The sequence below is a fragment of the Pelophylax lessonae genome (genome assembly GCF_965119305.1).
Source record: "Pelophylax lessonae genome assembly, chromosome: 4".
NCBI classification, from domain to species: Eukaryota; Metazoa; Chordata; class Amphibia; order Anura; family Ranidae; genus Pelophylax; species Pelophylax lessonae.
In genome coordinates this window covers 325,401,267-325,424,922 of record NC_138771.1, presented here as the reverse complement: position 1 = coordinate 325,424,922, position 23,656 = coordinate 325,401,267, and the positions used below count along the sequence as shown (strand labels likewise).

General features: G+C 46.5%; 1 protein-coding gene across 1 annotated transcript in view; it reads left to right on the top strand.

The window, feature by feature from the left end:
- Window positions 1-1,483: 1,483 nt before the first annotated feature.
- LOC309552092 (sulfate transporter-like) overlaps window positions 1,484-23,656 on the top strand; it is a gene marked incomplete at its 3' end in the record, with an annotated part of 41,025 nt that continues 18,852 nt past the window's right edge. The window contains exon 1 of the mRNA XM_082252870.1: window positions 1,484-1,535. Coding sequence (XP_082108996.1) covers window positions 1,527-1,535 — 9 coding nt within the window. The 5' untranslated portion in view covers window positions 1,484-1,526. The remainder of the gene's footprint in view (window positions 1,536-23,656) is intronic.

Sequence of the window (23,656 nt, the reverse complement as noted above, 5' to 3'; positions counted from 1 at the left end):
CTTACGCTCCCATGACACAAGAGGGAGCCCTAGGGGACCTCAGGGACCCAATACCTTTAACTGGACTGTATACAGCCTGTATATTGATGTCTAGCTGATCCTGGCTCTATATACCTGTCTCATACCTGTATAATACAGGTATGAGACAGGTATATAGTGCCAGGAACAGCTAGACATCAATATACTGTACATGTATACAGTGCCGGGTAGCAGAGTACAGGGAAAAAATGCTCCACATGTTGTCCACACATGACCCTTTTTTTTTTGGCACTCACTGGCTGCTCTTCTCCGAGTCCCGACCACTTCGTCGACACCCCAGCAGGTAACTTCTCTGGACTGAGACTGGAGAGGTGCTTCAGATGGTGGATCTGCTGTGCTGCTGCACCTGCGGAGTGTCTTGTCTTGAAATCTGGATTGCCGCCCGTTGCAGTTTACCAGGCCAGGCCATCCCTCTCTTCTGCATCGGCCCCATGTTGGAAGATGGATGGAGGGAGGAGCCGGAGGTGGGTGGGGCCGGGCGGCTGGGGCCAGTAATCAGCGCGGAGGACGAGGAAGATCCTCCTACGCTGACCGCGGCGCTTTGCATGATAGGTCCTCCTCTCTGCTCTGGAGACCGTAACATCACTGGTTGCTAGACGCTAAGCGGCTGGTGATCTAGCAACCAGGTCTCCAGGGCAGGGCAGTCGCCGGCCACGGCCAGTAAGTGACAGTGTGAGTGCCTCCCATTTTCAATGCAATGCATACCGACTGATCCAAGAAACTGGGCGGCCTTTTCTGAGGGGGATCAGATCGGCCCGGGGGGAAATTGCCACCCTGCCCCCCGGCCCAGCCCTCCCCTGGTTGTGTGCTCCTGCTGTGCACTGCTGCCGTGTGTTGCTCCTGACCTAATGGACCAAGCTAAAGAGACCAGACTTTTACTTTTTTTCTGAATAAACTAAAATAAAAAAATAATAAAATGATTTCTGTTTTTAAGAATCACAACAGATTTGAACCCAACAAACAAAATCTAAGAAGATCAAGGAATTTGAGATTTCAAATGATAGGCTCTATAAAGATAAGGTCATCGAGGTCTCATCACATAGATGACATCAGGTATTATATAACTCCTTACACAAGTTTCTTAGAAAAGCAAAGAAAACCTTTAAATGACTTTGTGAACTATGTATTCAGTTCACTGTTCAACAGTCTGGATCATAGGATAAAAATATACTTTTTTAATATTATTATTCTAAGCATTTAAGATATCTCTAAATCACAAATTCATGTGTTATATGGACATTTTACTTGGAATTTCAACTTGTTTATTTGAAAACGAATGCACTGTTTCCTAAATAAAATTTTTCCAACCACTGCTTGAACTTGAATGGACAGTTGTCTTGTTTTTGTTTTACAGAGGAGCAGCCTGATTGGCTATATCCACTGTAAAATTGCCAATCAGACCTATAAATCTGTCACAAATAGAGTGTGATGGTACGTTTGACACCTTATTCTCTGCAGACTAGGCTGGAATAGGAGACCTATCCATTATGAGACAGGTTTGTTATTATAATTATTATTATTATTGTTTGCATATGAACAAGAGCTTGAACAGTAATATTGAGACACACACATGATATAACCCATAATTACAGATGCACAAAGACATGAAAAATTGGGAAACTTGCCCTAAGAAACTTGTATATTTACAGATGATATATGGACTTTGTCCTCTGAAGGAGCTTCCAATCCACGTAGCAGTGTATTTTGGATTGTAGGAGGAAATGCTTACAAACAGGGGGCTGATGTAGTAAAGGGATTGAGAATCTTGACTTGAAAAATGTACTTCAATTGTTTAAACATGTGAAAAGAAAATTCCTATATTCTATAATTGGAGGCATTGCATTGTTTTCTTGTTTATTTCCTGTTTATTTATTTTATCTGTATTTGTTTGGATAACTGAAATAATTCCATATTCAATTTATTCAGCAACAATTCTCATATCCTTTAGTAAGTTAGCCTTAAAGTGGCTGTAAAGTTCCATCTATTAGTTATTTTGATCCTCTCTGTTTTAGGTCCATGTTTAGTACAGTGTTTGTTTTTTATAAGAGAAGTATGGGATTTTTTGGGGGGGAAATCCTACTTTTGTAGGTTGACCCAGCATTGGTCCGATGCTGCATCTGTCCCCTGCTGGTTTTAAGGCTGAGGACCGAGCGATCAAACACGACCGATTGCTCGGTTCTCAGAGAACCCTGGGCGGAGAGCTGGTGACTGTCAGTCATCGACTCTCTGCTCTACCCCCCCCCCCACCCCGTGCTCACTGGAGCCCTGGGCTGTGAAGGGGGCAGGAGCGGATGGCTCAGGCTCTCAGTGGCTCGAGCCGGGTGCAGGTCCAGGCATTTAGGCGGATCTCGACCATATGGTCACAATCTTTCCCTGAGCCTGTACCGGCTATGACGTCAGCCAACAGTCGGCTTCAGCCCACTGTTTGCTGAAAATGGGCCACAGGAGGGCAGAATGAACTTCACTCCTGTGATTCACAGGAGAAGTACAGCCAAACGAGCTTTGGCTGTACTTCTCCTTTAAAATTAGAACGCTAAATACTTTCTTTGCACAGTGCTGCTGTGCTGTCATGTGTCCTCCCTCTGCTTCCCTTCCTGATCTAAGAAAGCACAGAGGGAGGGGCTGAGATTCCCTTTTGATGTATAATAGATGGCAGAGGGAGGACACATGACTGTACTTTAAGAAAACAAACACACACACTGCACTAAGTTTGGACCTAAAACAGAGGGGATCAAATTATTAGGTGTGTCTTTACAAGCACTGGAGCAGCTGCAGAGTATAGTATTACTCAAGACAGGAGGGGAGGGATGGGGAGGAGATTGGCTTTACAGTTCACACACAGACTACTGAAATGACGGGGGGGGGGGGATACAGAGACACTGAGGAGAGAGCAGGATGATGGAGACACTTAATCTGACCACGCTTTCATGGATCAGCAGCCATGATTAGCGTGGTCAGTACACACAGGGGAACACAGGACTCGGCAGGATCAACCAGGTATTCCACAACATAGAAAGAGCCAACTGACACTGCAAAAGCACTATGGTGTATATATGTACAGTACATATATATATACATACAGTGTAACGGATCAAACGGCACCCCGGACTGGGTACCTCTATTGGCGGATGCTCCTAGTTCTTCCTGAGGGCTCCAAGCACTCCACCAAACACCGAAACCACTTCAGACCCCACGAACCGCCACAGCTTGGTTAGGGTCTCGCCATCTCCTACCCACCCTGGACCTACGACAAGGCTCCAGGTTCCCGTGGGTGACCCTCACTTTCCCCAGAGAGTGAAGCAGGAACAAGAACAAGCTCTTACACAAGCTCTTACAAGAGCTTAGTGATTATCCAAGGGAGCATAAAGGACATAGCAATCCCTTGTAGCATATTTCCCCAATGAGAGACAGGAGTCTAGATTGAGGGTGAAGTATAACTCAACTTTATTGAACAAGAAACAGACTTTTATACAGTTTTCCCCCACAAGGTTACACGCCCATACCCATACACGCCCCTGGTCATACGCCCAGGTGGACCTTGTTGAAAACAGGCCCTGCCATTCACAATCCAATGAAAACAGAGTTTTATACTGCCATACAGTGTAGACAAAGGTATACACTGTGGGACAATCCCCCCTCCCCCTTAGCAGCCAATCCACATATACATATACATCCCATAATAAGCTTATCTTAAGGCAGACAGAACAATGTGAGGTCATTAACATTTGACAATGAGACAGGCACAATCCACATTCCCTCCCAATATACAAACAATACAATAGGGAAGTCTGCCAATGACAGTCTATGTGTCTCTTTCTCAAGCACATGGAATACACTGTGTAGGATGGTATTAAATCTTCGTATTTCTATATGAAGATATGGTTGACAAATATTACTGTCCCATCTGAAGCAATTCAAACCATTAAGTATCTGCTCCTCACCTCCAGTGACGGTGAATACCGTCACATATCTTCCCCCCAAAAGGTAGACTAACCAGGTACCAGACCTCCAACTGGTCTGTGCCTGAGTTAGTCGGGTAACAAGTCCCAAAGAGTCAATCCATCATGGCAGCTTCCTTGACAAAGTTCCACATAGTTTGTAAGTTTGTCTTGGCAAGGTGCATGGAGCTCTCATAGCCGATCAGTATGTGGAAGTCTGGTTTGGGCAGGCCAGACTGGGCTTCTTGGGCACCCTGTGTCCCTAATAGACACAGGGTGCCCAAGACATAAAAGGAGCCTAGTAGGCTGAGAGAGGATCTTTCCAACCTCTCTAAGGTAGGCTGTGTTCCACAGGCCCTCCCAATGTCTGCACCCAACCAGTACCCCAAACAAATCGTCCAGAAAACACTCACCCAGCCAACCTCTGCCTCTCTGGTAGCATATACCCGCCGCTGGGGATAAGCATGGACTGGCCCTTCTCCCGGGAGTCCTTTTAGCCACTGGAGAGAAGACAAGGTGGTGGGGCTCACTTCATCAAGCTGTTGGGGATCTGGGCCGACTGTCCAGCATCCCTGGGGTATACAAGGGAAGACTGTAGTCCCACCCACTACCACAGGAACTCCATCATTTGTATATTGAGGGCAGAGGCCAGCCACACTCTACTCTGTTGCCAGCTCCTCTGCTGGGTTGGTGTCATCATTCTGGGGCATCAACTGCTTCTAGGAAGGGGAGTCAGCTGCTCTATCTTCCTTACCCCCATCCGGCGGTTGGGACAACCTTTCTCCGGTACTGTCTCCCAGATGCTGGAGAGGGAAGACAATTTCCTCCGCTCTGACTGACTGTTGGGGAGGGAGGACAGCAACCTCCTCCCCCTTCACACCATGGGCCTCCGGAACTGCCACAGGTGTGGGGCAGAGGTCATTGACTCTCTGTCTGGCTGCCAGCGCTTCAGCTGGGTGTAGAAGCTTTACTTCATCAACTTGTTGCTGGGGCAAGGGGCAGATTTCCCCAGCTTCCTGGAACTCTGTAGCTTTTGTGGGGGCTGGGCAGAGGTTGGTAGCACTCTGCCCTGCTGCCAGCTCTTCTGCTGGGTTGGGGTTTGCGATTGGCGAATACTACCCCCAGGACCTGGTTGGGCGTCTGCTGTAGAGAGGAGGGATCGCCTACCTCCTCCTCCTGGTACTCCTGGGGGGTAGGTTGGGGATCTGGACCGGCCATCCAGCATCCCTGTAGGTCTGGTGCAGAGACCGCGGTCTCATCTGCACCATTTGGGTCAGGGCTGCTGTCTCCCTGTGGTTGGGAAATTAAGATGGCCACCTCTTCTCCCATACCTTCATCCAGTGGCTGGACAGATGTGCATTCCTCCATCCAAGCTCGTCCCGTGCAGAAACAGGTTCATCCAGGTGAGTCAGCACTTGCTGCATCCAGCATCAGACATCCGCATCCAAGACCGTGGGTGCAGGTGAGCAAAGCCTACTACTACTGTGCCATTTTGTTGATTCTTCAGCCAGGATTTCTGGACCGTCAGCTGGTTCTTCTGGATATTCCCAGGCAAGGGGAGCCCAGCCCTGGCGCTGAGCAGAGTCCAGCAGCCGTCTGTAGGTGATCTCCAGCTCCCAATCCTGAACAGCCAGAAACTCCACATCTTTCAGTGCCCCAACCCCTCCTGAGATGTTCAGAATCCTTTCTCTGTAATCCATAATTTCCTCTAACCGCCACTCCAAATCGGTCCACAGTTAGGGTCCCCTGACAGCTTCTCGTACAACAGTCCCCGGCCGCCATAGTCAAAGCCTTCTGTTGGGCTGTCATCCGCTATCCAAGGGCATGTTTGGGATACATGCCACTGGAGGGCTCTATAGCTCTCTTCCAACCACATCTTTCCCCAGGGGGCGGAGCCGGCAGCCGGAGCGGATGGACGCCTGATCACGCCGCTCTGCTACAACGGGACTGATTAAGCCTTCCTAAGCGATCACTCAGCTTTTCCATCCGGTCGGTTACCCCGTTAAAGGTGCCTGGAATCGGTATGGCCTCCACCGGGAAGCGCAAACAGCGTGACAAGCCCAAAAAACTGACTGAATTCTTCAGCCCTGCATCGGGCCGCCTCAACCAAAATGGCGCCGGCGCGAGGTCCGGCACTCCCGCCGCGAGCAAGGGAGGATCAAGCCACTCCACTACGGCAACCCTGGACACTGGTGAGTCCTCAACAGACCCTACTACACAGCCTTTCTCTCCCTTTACAAGCCCTCTCAAGCAGCGGAGACGGCTGACGGGAGATAGTGAGGACAGGGAGCAGGATGGCCCTGATATGGAGGAGGGGGAGGATATGGAACAGACCGTTTCATATGGCCAGCAACTTGATGCTTATCCCACCACTGGACAGGCTATTACAGATACGGCAATGAAGGACATGATGAGGACACATCTTTCCCCAGACCAGCCTGCTTAACTCAGCTGTCTGCTCCTTGTGCGGTTTATCTCCCAAAAACAGCTCCCGCAATCCATACTGCGACCAGTACCTTTTCTGGATGGAGGGGAGGATTTTTCCCTGGTGGTGCAGCTCACAGGCTAGCATTTCCTTCAAGAGATCCAAGCGCACAGAAACATGCCATCCTAGCAGGACCTGGTATGACACTGGTCCCTTGTGCTGTATCTGCATCTCTCGCAACCTTCTTAGGAATTCCTCTTCCATGACGACGCTGCACGGGTGTTAGCTCACTCAATAACGTTACCGGTGTCTCCGAGCTGCTTCTCCTCGCACTAGGATGCCATCCCACCGCTTGCCACCAATGTAACGGATCAACCGGCACCCCGACCGGGCACCTCCGTAGACGGATGCTCCTAGTGCTTCCCGAGGGCTCCAAGCACTCCCCCAGACACCGTAACCACTTCAGACACGACAAACCACCGTAGCTTGGTTAGGGTCTCGCCATCTTCTACCCACCCTTGACAAGGCTGCAGGTTCCCATGGGTGAACCTCTCTTTCACCAGAGTGTGTAGCAGGAATAGGAACAAGCTCTTACACAAGCTCTTACAAGAGCTTAGTGATTATCCAAGGGAGTATGAAGGACATAGCAATCCCTTGTAGCATATTCCCCCAATGAGAGACAGGACTCTAGATTGATGGTGAAGTATAACTCAACTTTATTGAACAAGAAACAGACTTTTATACAGTTTTCCCCCACAAGGTTACCGCCCAGGTGGACCTTGTTGAAAACATGCCCTAACATACACAATCCAATGAAAACAGAACAGTGTACACAAAGATATTCACTGTGGGACAATCCCCCCCCTCCCTTTAGCAGCCAATACACATACACATATACATCCCATAATAAGCTTATCTTAAGGCAGACAGAACAATGTGAGATCATTAACATTTAATAATGAGACAGGCACAATCCACATTCCCTCCCAATACACAAACAATAGGGAAGTCTGCCAATGACAGTCTGTGTGTCTCTCTCAAGCACATGAAATACACTGTGCAAGGTTGTATTAAATCTTCATATTTCTATATGAAGATATGGTTGACAAATATTACTGTCCCATCTGAAGCAATTCAAACCATTAAGTATCTGCTCCTCATCTCCAGTGACGGTGAATACAATGTAAAGTAGTGAGTGTACAGCTTGTATAACAGTGTAAAATTGCTGTCCCCTCAAAATAACTCAACACACAGCCATTAATGACTAAACTGCTGGCAACAAAAGTGAGTACACCCCTAATTGAAAATGTCCAAATTGGGCCCAAACTGTCAATATTTTGTGTGGCTACCATTATTTTTAAGCACTGCCTTAACCCTCTTGGGCATGGAGTTCACCAGAGCTTCACAGGTTGCCACTGGAGTCCTCTTCTACACCTCCATGACGACACGGAGCTGGTGGATGTTAGAGACCTTGCGCTCCTCCACCCTCCATTTTAGGATGCCCCACAGAGGCTCAATAGGGTTTAGGTCTGGAGACATGCTTGGCCAGTCCATCACCTTTACCCTCACCTTCTTTAGCAAGGCAGTGGTCATCTTGGAGGTGTGTTTGGGTTCGTTATCATGTTAGAATACTGCCCTGTGGCCCAGTCTCTAAAGGGAGGGGATCATGCTCTGCTTCAGTATGTCACAGTACATGTTGGCATTCATGGTTCCCTCAATTAACTGTAGCTCCCCAGTGCCGGCAGCACTCATTCAGCACCGGACCATGACACTCCAACCACCATGCTTGGCTGTAGGCACGACACACTTGTCTTTGTACACTTCACCTGGTTGCCGCCACACATGCTTGACACAATCTGAACCAAATAAGTTTAACTTGGTCTCATCAGACCACAGGGCATGGTTCCAGTAATCCATGTCCTTAGTTTGCTTGTCTTCAGCAAGCTTTATGCAGGCTTTCTTGTACATCATCTTTAGAAGAGGCTTCCTTCTGGGACAACAGCCATGCAGACCAATTTGATGCAGTGTGTGGCATATGGTCTGAGCACTAACAGGCTGACCCCCACCCCTTCAACCTCTGCAGCAATGTTGGCAGCACTCATACATCTATTTCCCAAAGACAACCTCTGGATTCGACGCTGAGCACGTGCACTCAACTTCATTGGTCGACCATGACGAGGCCTGTTGAAATCACATACATTGAATTTGCATTTGTTTAAAAAAAAAAAAGTGTAAACATCAAATTAATTATCTATTTTTTTCAAGATATTGTGCAACAAGGTAGGGTTGATTTATTGATGGAATGTTCACTTGGTTGGAGGTTTAAATTTCCAATCATTTGAAAAGGGAATAGGTTTTTTCTGTATGCACAAAATTGTGTGACTAAGGCCTCATGCACACTGGACGTTTTTGGAGCTGCTGTTAGCAGCGTCAGACGTTTTTTTTTTCAGCTGCAGAACGCCCATCCATGTTATTCTATGGCCTCATGCACACATAGAGCTTTTAGGAGCTCCAAGTGGCATAGGCGTTTAATAGCTGCAAAAAAAAACCAGGACCAGTGCGTTCTGGAGCTGCAGCGTCAAGCTGTAAAAACGTCTGACGCTGCTAAAGGCTGGATAACGTGGCTTAACGTGCGTTAAGCCACGTTATACGTTTTTTTTTCTTCCATTAAAAATGGTTCCCTAGGGGAGCCTATTAATTTTGAATGTGCGACTTGCGCTGTGAGAATCTTGAGGGGGAACTCCACGCCAAAATGGGGAAAAAAATGGCGTGGGGTTCCCCCCCAGGTTCCAAACCAGGCCCTTCGGGTCTGGTATGGAATTTGAGGGTAGCCCCACGCCGAAAAAAAACGGTGTGGGGCCCCCCCCCAAAATCCATACCAAACCCTTATCCGAGCATGCGGCCCGGCAGCCCAGGAAAGGGGAGGGGACGAGCGAGTAGCCCCACCCCCCCTGGACCATACCAGGCCACACGCCCTCAACAGAGGGGGTGTGGGTGCTTTGGGCCAGGGGGGCTCTGCACCCCCCCGCCCCAAAGCACCTTGCCCCCATGTTGATGAGGACAAGGGCCTCATCCCCACAACCCTGGCCGGTGGTTGTGGGGGTCTGCGGGCAGGGGCCTCATCGGAATCTGGAAGCCCCCTTTAACAAGGGGGCCCCCCAGATCCCGGACCCCCTCCCTATGTGAATGGGTACGGGGTACATTGTACCCCATAAAAGGCAGTGTATGTAAATAATAACAGACGTTTTGAAAAGTTTATTAAAAATCTTCATCCGGTCTTCTCCATTCTGGTCTTCTCCGATCTGGTCTTCTGCCCTCCGCTCTTCTGCCCTCTGCTCTTCTGCCCTCCGCTCTTCTGACCTCCGCTCTTCTGCCCTCCGCTCTTCTGCTCTTCTGCTCTTTTACTCTTCTGCTCTTTTGCCTCCTCTGGTCTTCTTCTTCCTCCGGTCCTCCTCCAACGCTGTTCCCGGTGATTATGCCGGTCTCCGGTCTCTGCAGCTTATTATATAGCCATTAGGGGTGTGGCCTCCCGGTGACGTCACCGGGAGGCCCCGACCCCTTATGTTACTAACGGCGTCGGTTTCTCCGAGTTTCTTCTAATTAGGAGCACAGGTCTCTGTGTTCATGCAGCAAGCTCATCCCCCACACAGATAGAAAGCACCCCCTAGGGACACATTTAAAGCTTTGACTGCCCCTGGTGTTAACTCCTTCCCTGCCAGTGTCATTAGTACAGTAACAGTGCATATTTTTAGAACTGATTACTGTAGTAATATCACTGGTCCCCAAAAAAGTATCAAAAATGTCAGTTAGGTGTCTGATCTGTCCGTCGCAGTCCCACTAAAAATCGCTAATTGTCACCATTACTAGTAAAAAAAAAATAAATAAATAAAAATTACATAAATCTTTCCCCTAGTTTGTAGACACGTTAACTTTTGCGCACACCAATCAATATACACTTATTGGGATTTTTGTTACCCAAAATATGTAGCAGAATACAAATTGGCCTAAAATGATAAATAAAAATTAGATTTTTAAATTTTTTAAATTGGGAATGTTTTATAGCAGAAAGTAAAAAGTATTGTTTTTTTTTTTGGTTTTTTTTTGTTTTTTTTTTTTTATAATTGTCACTCTTTTTTTGTTTATAGCACAAAAAATAAAAATCGCACAGGTGATCAAATACCACCAAAAGAAATCTCTATTTGTGGGAAAAAAAAAGGACATCGACTTTTTTTGGGTACAGTGTCACACGACCTCGCAATTGTCAGTTAACACCTTCTCGACCGCCCACCGCACATTTACTGCGGCAGGTTGCCTCTCCTGCGTGAACTGATGTAGATCTACTTCGGTCACGCGCGTGGTGCTGGGGGGCGAGCACACACCGGTGGCGGCGCGCTCCTGCCCCTACTAGGCAGCGGGGATGCCGATTCATGATTCATTGCCGCCGGGCACCCGCGATCGCTCCCTGCTGAGAGAGAAAGACGGTCAGCTGTTGTAAACACAGCTGACTGTTCTCACTGGAATGATCACAGAGCGCCTGTGATCCTTCTATATAGGATCCAGGGGCGGATCCAGAGTCTAGTCACGGGAGGGGCACTGCTAGAAAATAAAGTGTTGCTTACAGAAGTGAATGTAGAACTCTGTTGCTGTAGAACACCTCTCCATCCGGTACTCATGCCCATACAGCCTTCCTTCATTGGTTTTGCCGTGGTGAGGTGGCGGAGGCAGGGCCATCCTTAATAGTGATTGGACCCTGGGCAAACATTTTTACGGCCCCCACAGCACATTAATATACATACTACAGGAGATGATCAGAGACTGCAGACATAGTACAGGAGATGGACACCCTACAGGAGACTGTCAGAGGCTGCGGACACCTTACAGGAGACTGTCAGAGGCTGTGGACACCCTACAGGAGACTGTCAGAGGCTGCGGACACACTGCAGGAGACTGTCAGAGGCTGCGGACACACTGCAGGAGACTGTCAGAGGCTGCGGACACACTGCAGGAGACTGTCAGAGGCTGCGGACACACTGCAGGAGACACAGATGGGGGACACAGCACAGGAGACACAGATGGGGGGCACAGCACAGGAGACACAGATGGGGGACACAGCACAGGAGACACAGCACAGGAGACACAGATGGGGGACACTGTACAGGAGACAGATGGGGGACACTGCACAGGAGACAGAGATGGGGGACACAGCACAGGAGACACAGATGGGGGACACAGCACAGGAGACACAGATGGGGGGACACAGCACAGGAGACACAGATGGGGGACACAGCACAGGACACAGATGGGGGACACAGCACAGGAGACAGAGATGGGGAACACAGCACAGGAGACACAGATGGGGGACACAGCACAGGAGACACAGATGGGGACACAGCACAGGAGACAGAGATGGGGGACGCAGCACAGGAGACATATGGGGGACACACAGGAGATGGTCAGAGATCTTTCAGAAATGCACAGATTTGCACAGCTCAGGGTTTCAGGTTAGCATTCATGCTGTTTATGGAGGGAAAAACATACCTGGCCATCAGGAACTTTTAGAGGTCCGGGGGCGGGGCATCCACTCATAGCTCTTCTCCTTCTACTCCATCCAGTACACAGGCTGCATGAGGGGGGGGGGGGGCAGGGCCAGGAGCTCCACTTTGCTGGCTAAGCAATGCAGAAGTCCGGGGGTGGGGCTCTCGGCTCCAAATACAATGGCTCTTTACCAAGTGCACAGGCTGAAAGGGGCGGAGTCAGAGCGTCAGTGGAGCTCCCGACCCCACCCTCTCTCTGCTGGCTGTGTAATACAGCGCTACTTCCTGTGTCCCCAGTGCTCTCTGCGGTGCTATTATCAGAGCACCAATTTGCAGGGAGGCTCCTTTGGATGTCGAGGGGGGGGGGGGCAATTGACCCGTTGCCCCCCCCCTGGATCCGCCCCTGATAGGATCACAGATCTCTGTATGGGGGATGGTCTTGTGAAATGACCACAGTTAGTAAACACTCACCTAGGCTCACACGTAACTCTTTGTACAGTAACAGTGCATATTTTTAGCACTGATTACTGTATTAATATTACTGGTCCCCCCCAAAAGTGTCAAAAATGTCAGTTAGGTGTCCGATCTGTCTGCGGCAATATTGCAGTCCCGCTAAAAGTTGCTGATTGCCGCCATTACTAGTAAAAAATAAAGTAATAAAAATGACATAAATCTTTCCCCTAGTTTGTAGATGCGATAACTTTTGCGCAAACCAATTAATATATGCTTATTAGGATTTTTTTTAACCAAAATATGTAGCAGAATACATATTGTCCTAAAATGATAAAAAATTTAGATTTTTACATTTTTTTTATTGAGAATGGTGTATAGCAGAAAGTAAAAAGTATTGTTTTTTTTTTTTTCAAAATTGTCGCTTTTTATTGTTTATAGCGTGAAAAATAGAAACCGCACAGGTGATCAAATACCACTAAAAGAAAGCTCTATTTGTGGGGAAAAAAGGACAAGAGTTTTATTTTGGTACAGCATCGCACGACTGCGCAATTGTCAGTTAAAGTAACGCAGTGCTGAATCACAAAAAATGGCCTGGTCATTAGGGAGGAAAACCTTTCGGTACAGAAGTGGTTAAACCAAAACCTTACTTTCTAACCATATTGCATAATATCCACTCACATTAAAACTTGAGACAGTGCACTTTAAAAAAATCATCCGACGGAGCAGCAGCTCCCTTTTGCTCTCCTATGTTCCACAAACAGTCTTCTGTCACCCATCTCCTCCTTGGAGGAGTTGGGTCCGTCGGATGATTTTTTAAGAAAAGAAAAAGGAGGCGCAAACACCTAGTGCATTACCCGTGGTCAACGTAAAAAAATATTTTAATAAAATGCCAAATGCATACTCACAGATAAGAAGAATGTTAAAATCGCATTACAAGAATCCACCACGCATGGAATGGAACATGTCCTTGTAGATAGGACCGCTAACGCGTTTCGGGAGTCAAGCTCACTTCATCAGAGCTGGTCATATCAACAGCAGACCCAAATATATACTAACATCAATTGAACCAGTTCCTCCCGCCTCCTACGGGCGGTGGGCGGGAACGTCCAGTACACAGACCAGCCCTCTGTCCTCATCCACCTCAAAAAAACAACAAATGCCTCAAAATAGCCACTGGCCTGTGGTCAATGGCAGGACCAAAACAAAAACAGGGAAAAGCACAATTCTATATCATAATGCTAAATGCACACGCACTGAGTGGGATCATTGCATCCTGGGAGTCAGGTTAATGGGCAGTATGTATTGTGTACTTACCCAGCCTTGTTCTCCCCTGTGGCACTCTGTGTCTGCTAAAGATACCACAACCTTAGGGGCATGGTCTCCCCGTGCCCACCGCCACGGATTCCCCGTCGTCGTGTATCCCATGTCTAAGCTGGCTGGGTGAGTATCTCTATGTGAGACCCGCCCCTTCCTGTTGCCATGGCCACCTGGAATCTTAACACCAAGACAGGACCACCCGGCGTGCACAAAATGCTTACCGGAATGCACAGACCCCTTAATTATAGGAGGTCAGTACAAGCAGGAGTTATATACAGGGTATGTATCCAGCATCCAGTAAGTGTCTGCACCCGACAGAAAACATCCACCTGGTATCCACCTGATACAGTCCTCACAGCCAAGCTCCGTGTTCCTCAGATATTATGGTAAATAACAAGGGGGCTCATATAGTAAAGTATGCTTAAACGGGTTTATTTAAATACAAAGCAATTGCACTTACATGGTTGCAGAAAGATAAAAGCATATAGGAGAGACACAAGCCGTGGATTCTGAGGTGGACACCACTTCCGCATTCCAAATTGCGTATCACCTGATCCCAGACGTAGTTGCGTGGTTGCGATCAAACGTCCGAACGCGTTTCGTCAGCACGTAGACTGTAATTATCAAGGGTCAGCACCCTTGGTATCGAGGTGATGCCTGCAGCTGCCTTCAGTGCAACCCCTTCAAGCCTATGCTGCATATTTGGAGGAGAAGCGGTTTAACCTTAAACTGCGTAGAGGGTTCTTTATTGTCAGAGCGGTAAGGATGTGGAATTCCCTTCCATAAGCAGTGGTATCAGCAGAGAGCATCGATAGTTCCAAAAAACTATTAGATGGGCATTTAATGATCGCAACATACAGGGATATGGGATTTACTACTGATATAAACTCACACACACACACCACAGGTTGAACTAGATGGACTGGTTTCTTTATTCAATCTTATCAACTATGTAACTATGTGATCATTTTGGTTGTATATATCTGGAGTAAGTTTTTCTTAAACATGAATTCCAGGCTGGGTATATTTTTACATAGTTGCATTGGTCCAGCTTGGACCAATGCAACTATGTATATACCATACCAGGCCGATGCCCCTGAAAGCTGCACAGCATTTTCTGATTAAATACAAAGCCTTCTCTGATTGGACAAGGTGAAACGGCGAGACGGGGCAGTGATGTCACAATCTGTACCTTATCCAATCTAAGAACCCTTTATATTCATTCTATTCCAAGCAGCCGACCTCCTGTCTATTATGCATTAGACTGGCCACTCAGCACAGGACCTGGAAAGTGGAAACAAGTGGAGATCACTAAAGTAACAGTGTCTATAACAGTAAATTAACAACTTCCAGGGGCATCGGCCAGACATGTCATATACTTAGTTATCCAAACTTAACTATGAAAAAGTATTCAATGCCAGGAATTCATCTTTAACTGCTTCAGCTCCAGGGGGGTTTACCCCCCTTCATGACCAGGCCATTTTTTTGCGATATGGCACTGTGTTACTTTACCCGAGAATTGCGCAGTCGTGCAATGCTGTGCCCAAATAAAATGTATGTCCTTTTTTTTCCACGAATAGAGCTTTCCTTTGGTGGTATTTGATCACCTATGTGGTTTTTGAGCTATAAACAAAAAAAGTGGCTGACAATTTGGGGGAAAAAAAACAGTATTTTTTACTTTCTGCTATAAACATATCCAATAAAGAAAAGTAAAAATTCAAATTTCTTCATCAGTTTAGGCAAATATGTATTCTGCTGCATGTTTTTGGTAAAAAAAATCCCAATAAGTGTATATTGATTGGTTTGCGCAAAAGTTATAGCGTATTTTTGTTCATTTTTTTGTTTACTAGTAAAGGTGGCGATCAGCGACTTATAGCGGGACTGGGACATTGCGGTAGGCAATTCGGACACTTTTGATACATTTTTGGGGACCAATGACACCAATACAGTGATCAGCAGTGATGGGCGAACATCGGCCGGGGCGGTTCGCGAACGCCAGGCGCAAATTTTCTCAAAAGTCAGCGAACCGTGAGTTCGCTGCGGGCCCCATTGACTTTAATGGGAGGCGAACTTTAAAAACCTTTAGATCAAAAGCCAAAAAAGACGTACTAGCTGTGCACAAATAGTCCCAGCACATGGACAATGTCATAACAGAAGTATTGCAATTAAAAAAGTTGCCCTAAATTTTTTTATTTTTTTTACAGCAAAAAATATATATATTTTTTTAATTAATAAGCCAGAACTGACAGCAGCTGGTAAATACATTGTCTAATACATATAGGGTCCATTCACACATCTGTAAAATGGGTCCGCATCCATTCCACAATTTGGCAGAACCTTTACAGACCCATTGTTTTTCATTTCCAGTCTGAAACATTAGGCATTCACAGGATAAAGAAGTAAGTGTCGGCCATTCCAGGCCCTAAAAATTACCCCACATGCGTTTACCTGACAGCTAAAAACGTAGTATTCTGTGGCTGAAGGTATATTAGGCATTCACAGGTAACAGAAGTAAGTGTTGGCCATAAAAGGCACCAAAAAATAGCCCACATGGGTTTACCTGACAGCTAAGAATGTAGTATTCTGTGGCTGAAAGTACATTAGGCATTCACAGGTTACAGAAGTAAGTGTCGCCTATTCCAGGCCCCAAACATTAGCCTACATGGGTTTACCTGACAGCTAAGTACGTAGTATTCTGTGGCTGAAGGTACATTAGGCATTCACACAGTAGACAGAAGTAAGTGTCGGCCTGTATAGGCTGCAAAAATTAGCTCACATGGTTTGAACTGACAGCAAAAAACTTAGTTTTTGATGGCTAGAGGTATGGTAGGTGTTCACAGTACACAGAACCGTAAGTGTCGGCCTGTATAGGCTCAAAAAATTAGCTCACATGGTTTGAACTGACAGGAAAAAACTTAGTTTTTGATGGCTAGAGGTATGGTAGGTGTTCACAGTACACAGAACCGTAAGTGTCGGCCTGTATAGGCTCCAAAAATTAGCTCACATGGTTTGAACTGACAGCAAAAAACTTAGTTTTTGATGGCTAGAGGTATGGTAGGCATTCACAGTACACAGAACCGTAAGTGTCAGCCTGTATATTCCCTGCCCGTGTTTGCTAGACCATGTGTCTGTGTAGATAACATCCCGCTTCAATCTGTGGTATTGGGGGGCCACAGGTTTATCACACCAGTTCTACAAATAATTGGCCAGTATCTGTTGTCAATGTGTGTAGCACAGTTAACACAGCAAAAGAAGCCAAATTTTTGCAGGACTAAAATACAATCTTAGAAAAGTATACTGTTAAATAACACCCCGCTTCAATATGTGCTATTGGGGGGCCACTGGTCTATCACATCAGTTGTTCAAAAAATTGGCCAGTGAGTTTGGCACTGTTTGTATCAGAGTTAACACAGCAAAAGAGGCAATATTGTTGCAGGACACAAATACACTTGTAAAAGTATACTCAGATAACACCCCACTTCAATATGTGGTATTGGGGTGTCACTGGTTTATCACACCAGTTGTTCAAAAAATTGGCCAGTGAGTTAGGCACTGTGTGTATCAGACTTCACTCAGCAAAAGAGGCAATATTGTTGCATGACACAAATACACTTGAAAAAGTTTACCAGTTATAATACATTATAAGTGCTTTTGTCACTGTGTGTAGTGTTGCTGCAGAAACGCTCCGTCTCACCACCACACCTGTCACAATGCTGCACAATGCACAATAATAGTACTAATCCACTAGAATATGCTTTCTACAAAATATATTATACTGTGGATTACCCCCCCCCCCCCCTTTTTAGTGCACTGCACAGCAATACCAAAATATTTGCAGCCCTTTACATGACTTTTGTGGACATTAACAGAGCAATTTGTGTGTGACTGCAGCCGATCTCTAACTGCCCCTAAAGCAACCACAGGATACCTGGCCCTATAGTAAAGAGACTGTAATAGACCCTAAAACGACATTGGAGCATTTTAATTGACTTTTGTGGACATTGACAAAGCGATTTGTGTGTGACTGCAGCTGATCTCTAACTGCCCCTACAGCAACCACAGAATACCTGCCTCTATAGTAAAGAGACTGTAATAGACCCTAAAACAACATTGGAGCATTTTAATTGACTTTTGTGGACATTGACAAAGCGATTTCTGTGTGACTGCAGCCGATCTCTAACTGCCCCTACAGCAACCACAGGATACCTGGCCCTATAGAAAAGAGACTTTAATACAGTGGCGTACCAACAGGGGGGGCGGGGAGGCAGTCCACCCCGGGTGCCACACATTAGGGGGGTGTCAGGGAAGACCAGGGTGACACCCGGGGCCGGCCGCCGGACTGCCTCCGCCGCGGAGGAGGAGGAACTGTTTAAAGCAGAGCATGGGAGAGAGACTCGCCGTCACCGACGGAGCCCTGAATACACAGCGGGCGCTGCCGGAGTTAACTGTGATAGTTAATGAGAAGGCGATTGGTTGCTAGGACTGCCTATCAACCAATCACCTGCTCATTAACTAGCACAGTTCACTTCTGCAGTTCCCGCCGACCGCTGTGTATTCAGTGCTCGTGAGTGACAATGAGACTCTCTCCCATCCTCTGCTTTAAACAGTTCCTCCTCCTCTGCTCTCCTCCTAAAAAGGTAGGGGGGGGGGCGGGGGGGGGGGTAGTATTGTAAAGGGGTTATTTTGAGGGGGGTGGCTTTGTATTGTAAAGGGGTCCTTTGGGGGGGTGGCTTTGTATTGTAAAGGGGTTCTTTGGGGGGGGGGTGGCTTTGTATTGTAAAGGGGTTCTTTGGGGGGGTGGCTTTGTATTGTAAAGGGGTTCTTTTGAGGGGGGTGGCTTTGTATTGTAAAGGGGTTCTTTTGAGGGTGTGGCTTTGTATTGTAAAGGGGTCCTTTGGGGGGGTGGCTTTGTATTGTAAAGGGGTTCTTTTTTGGGGGGGTGGCTTTGTATTGTATAGGGGTTCTATGGGGATGGCTTTGTATTGTATAGGGGTTCTATGGGGGGGCTTTGTATTGTATTGGGGTTCTATGGGGGGGGGGCTTTGTATTGTAAAGGGGTTCTTTTTTTGGGGGGTGGCTTTGTATTGTATAGGGGTTCTATGGGGGGCTTTGTATTGTATAGGGGTTCTATGGGGGGGTTTGTATTGTATAGGGGTTCTATGGGGGGGCTTTGTATTGTATAGGGGTTCTATGGGGGGTTTATTGTAAAGGGGTTCTATTGGTGGGGGCTTTGTATTGTAAAGGGTTTATATTGGGGGGCTGTGTAATGTAAAGGGGTTCTATTGGGGGGTGTATAATGTAAAAGGTTCCATGGGAGGTGGGGGCTGTGTAATGTAAAGGGTTCTATTGGGGGGCTGTGCAATGTAAAGGGGTTCTATTGGGGGGGCTGTATAATGTAAAGGGTTATATGGGGGGTGGGGGCTGTGTAATGTAAAGGGTTCTATTGGGGGGCTGTGTAATGTAAAGGGTTCCATGGGGAAGTGGGAGCTGTGTAATGTAAAGGGTTCCATGGGGGATGGGGGCTGTGTAATGTAAAGGGTTCCAATGGGGGGGCTGTGTAATGTAAAGGGGTCCAGGGGTAAGGGGGCTGTGTAATGTAAAAGGGGGTCTCCCTACATTTACATCGCCTGGGGGGGGGGTGCCAGATATAGGATCCGCCCCAGGTGCCAAATGCTATAGGTACGCCCCTGCTTTAATAGACCCTAAAATGACAGTGGAGCATTTTAAAAGACTTTTGTGGACATTGAGAAAGTGATTTGTGTGTGACTGCAGCTGATCTCTAACTGTCCCTACAGCAACCACAGGATACCTGGCCCTATAGTAAAGATACTGTAATAGACCCTAAAACGACATTGGAGCATTTTAAAAGACTTTTGTGGACATTGACAGAGCGATTTGTGTGTGACTGCAGCCGATCTCTTACTGCCCCTACAGCAACCACAGGATACCTGGCCCTATAGTAAAGAGATGGAATAGACCCTAAAATGACAGTGGAGCATTTTAAATTACTTTTGTGGACATTGAGAAAGCGATTTGTGTGTGACTGCAGCCGATCTCTAACTGTCCCTACAGCAACCACAGGATACCTGGCCCTATAGTAAAGAGACTGTAATAGACCCTAAAACGACATTGAAGCATTTTAAATGACTTTTGTGGACATTGACAAAGCGATTTCTGTGTGACTGCAGCCGATCTCTTACTGCCCCTACAGCATCCACAGGATACCTCTCCCTAAGCTCAAAAGATACTAGACCTATACCGAAATACCAGCCCTGAAAATGACTTTTGTGGATCTTCACAGCTCTATATGTGTCTAGCAAACTCTCCCTGATGAGCACAGCAGACCTCTCCCTACACTGACAGATAGTGGAATGTGAAATGGCCGCCAGATCGGGTCTATTTATAGGGTAGGGAGACTGTCCATGTGCTGGAATGTTTCAATTGGCTGTCCCGTTCCACCTGACGGCTGTGTCATGAGTCAAAGTTCTTCTGAATGAAAAAGAAAATGGCGACTTTTTGTGAATTTGCGAACAAACAAAATTCGCCGCAAACTGACCACCGAGCGAAACGCAAGGCCATCTCTAGTGATCAGTGCTAAAAAATATGCACTGTCACTGTGCTAATGACACTGGCAGGGAAGGGGTTACCATCAGGGGTGATCAAAGGTTTAAATGTGTTCCTAGGGAGTTCTTTGTAATGGGCCATACACACTATAAGATTTTCAGAAGACTTTTTCCTTTAGATTTACCAAAACCATATAATATGAGGTCAAACCTAAACACGTTCAATGTGTATGCAATCTGGCAGGCCCTTGCACTACATAGAAAAGGTAAATCTGAAGGAAATCTAACCACAAAAGTTGGATAGTGTGTATCCAGCTTAACTGTATGGGGGGGGGGGGGGGTGCTTGTACTGTGGGAAGACGGAGATTCATGTTCCTGCTTAGCAGAAACACAGGATCTCTGTCTTCCCTACCAAAAGTACAGCGGTGTGCCTTGTTTACATAGGCAGACCGCCGTTCTGCCTCTGTCGGGAAAGATCACCGATGACGCTCGTGCGAGCTGCAGTTCCAGAGGTGCAAAATCACGTACCTGTATATGATTATGCCAGGAGGAGCTGCTGCCCCGCAATACACTTATCCATGGGGAATCGGCAAGAGGTTAAAAATAATGGAGTGTTTGGAAAATATAGCGTTCTTTAGATTTAAATTGGAATATTACTAGAGCAAACGTGCTATTCATCCACAACACTTAAACATAGTTTTAGTTTTTTGAAAAATATTGTGTAAAAAAAAACATAATACAAGATGTACCTCAAAGTGTCCTTATAACTAGGTCATATTTGAGAACATAGCAATAAATATTTAGCTGTTGTGACAACAGTGGACAGCAATAAAGCAAGTGTATATTTTACAAACTAAACCTACCTATTAAGATTTCCTATTAAGATTTCCATTAGGTGTGTACTGATGTGCAGGCCAAAAAAAAAAAAAATAGTACGGCAGACATAAATGTACTGCTATTTATATTGTACTACTCTGTACATACTGCTTAAAGAGACCATTAAAAAAAAAAAATGGATGCAAGTTTATGGTGCAGACACCTAGAGGTGCTTCTACATAGACATACACTAGGGATGGGCTGGATGGGCCGAACACACGTAACACCCGAGGCACTCAGCAGGCAAGTTTGCCCGCCGATGAGTGCCCCATAATGCACTGCGTTAATGCACCCGATACCCATTCACATACAGGGGGGCCGGGATCTGGGGACCCCCTTGTTTAAGGGGGCTTCCAGATTTCGATAAGTCCCCCACCCACAGACCCCCACAACCACAGCCCAGGGTTGTCAGGAAGAGGCCCTTGTCCCCATCATCATGGGGAGCTTCGGTATTGTATGGACTGGTGGGGGGACCCCACGCCGTTTTTTTCATGTTTTTTTATCTGTTTTGCCAGGAGCCAACAATACATTACAGCCGCGAGAAAGTTTAAATGATATTCTTTCCTTAGAAATGTCAGTATTGCTGCGGCTTGTTCCATACATCGTACAGATGCGCTACTTTACAGGCACATTAAGGGGACCCCCCAAGCACGATATTTAAAGGCGTTTTTCATTTTTATTGTTTCACTTTAAGCATTATTAAAATCCCTGCTCCTGTAAAAACGGTTGTTTTTTTAAAAAAAATTAGCATTAATACATGTCCCCCAGGGCAGTATCCAGGTCCCCATACACTTTTTATGGTAATAACTTGCATATAAGCCTTTAAAATGAGAACTTTTGATTTTTCATGTTCGTGTCCTATAGACTTTAATAGAGTTCGCATGTTCACTAGAACTTTTTCCCTGTTCGAGATGTTCTGTGCAAACTGAACGGGGGGGGGGGGGGGGGGATCTAACGTACACTAGTAGACTTTTGGACGAACAAAATTCTACTAGTGTATAGCCGGCATTAGACACCGCTGTTACAGTGGACTTCAAGGTTATTCTGACAGGTAGAGCATCTGAACCTCATTTTAGGTGACAAAACTTTCCCTCCCCATCTTGTGTTCTGTATATTCCTATTGGCCACTGATGTAGCTCATCACAAAATAGACAAATAGGAATATGTGAGTGCTGAAGATAGCCACAAGTGCTGACATTATCCAAAATGATCAGAGTTTTACCTGGCTCTTTAAAAAAGAATTCATATACAATGCATGAGCAATGACTTATAACCAACTGTGGTCACTCAATGTTCATTAAACATCTTCAGATAAGCAGCTGATGCTTGATGCTCTTACATACTAGAACACATAGGTGTGCCCAGCCTATTATATTAGGGTGTTCACCCCAAAGCTCAAACACACATGCCTTTCTCTGCAGCCTCAGCTGCACTGGAAAGTGAATTGACCAAGTAGCACTCTGTGCTGAGCAGCTTCCTGTTCATTCACAAACTGAAGCATAGGAAACACAGTTTCCTAAGCTTCAGTTATCAAGGAATGCAGTGAGTGAGTGTGTTCACTGTGTTCATTTAAGCCCCGTACACACGTACCGATCGTCGGCGAACGATCGGCCGTCTTTTGTCCCCGGGCTGTCGGTGTCTGTTGAAAAGTGCAAAGACAGCACAAGAATTTTGTCCGCCGACTACAGCCGACTGCAGAAGTGATGTCATGTAATGGTTAACTTTCCCTGTGTTTTTTTTTTTTCTGAGCATGCCCAGTCTCGCAAATCTGCGGTCTGTCGGCCGAATTCTGTACTAACTGGCGAACAATCGGCCGCTCTGGTGTCGGCATACAAAAATTTTAATGCTTGCATGACAGATTCTTGTCGGCAGAATGTGCGCTGACGGCTGTCGGAGGCATCATACTAACAAGCCTACAATTGGCAGATCGGTCGTCGGCCAAAGCTTTTCGGCCGACGATCGGTACGTGTGTCGGGGGGAGAAGAGAGGAGGGAAGCCAGCAGCACTGTGAGGGGGCGCATCATGGGGGAAGCACTGGCTATAGGGGCATTCAGTGATTAGGGTGTGCCCAGGCACACCTGGCACATCCCCTTTGCATGCCTATGCTAGAACATGTATGATGTCTCCCATTCATTTCTGTAGTTATTACAGTGTATGTCAGGCCTGCAGGAGACATTAGTGAATAAAAAAAATTATTATCAGAATCTGGACATTGAAAGTGCATTTAACCACTTTACCCCCGGAGGATTTTGCTGTCTTATGTCCAGGCCACTTTTTGCGATTCGGCGCTGTTCGACTTTAACTGACAACTGCGCGGTCGTGCAACGCCGTACCCAAAGAAATTTACGTCCTTTTTTTCCCACAAACAGAGCTTTTTTTTGGTGGTATTTGATCACCTGTGCGATTTTTACTTTTTGCGCTAAAAACAAAAAAAGAGCGTTTATTTTGAAAAAATAACAATATTTTTAACATTTTTTTATATTAAATTCCCCCCCAAAAAATGTAAAAATC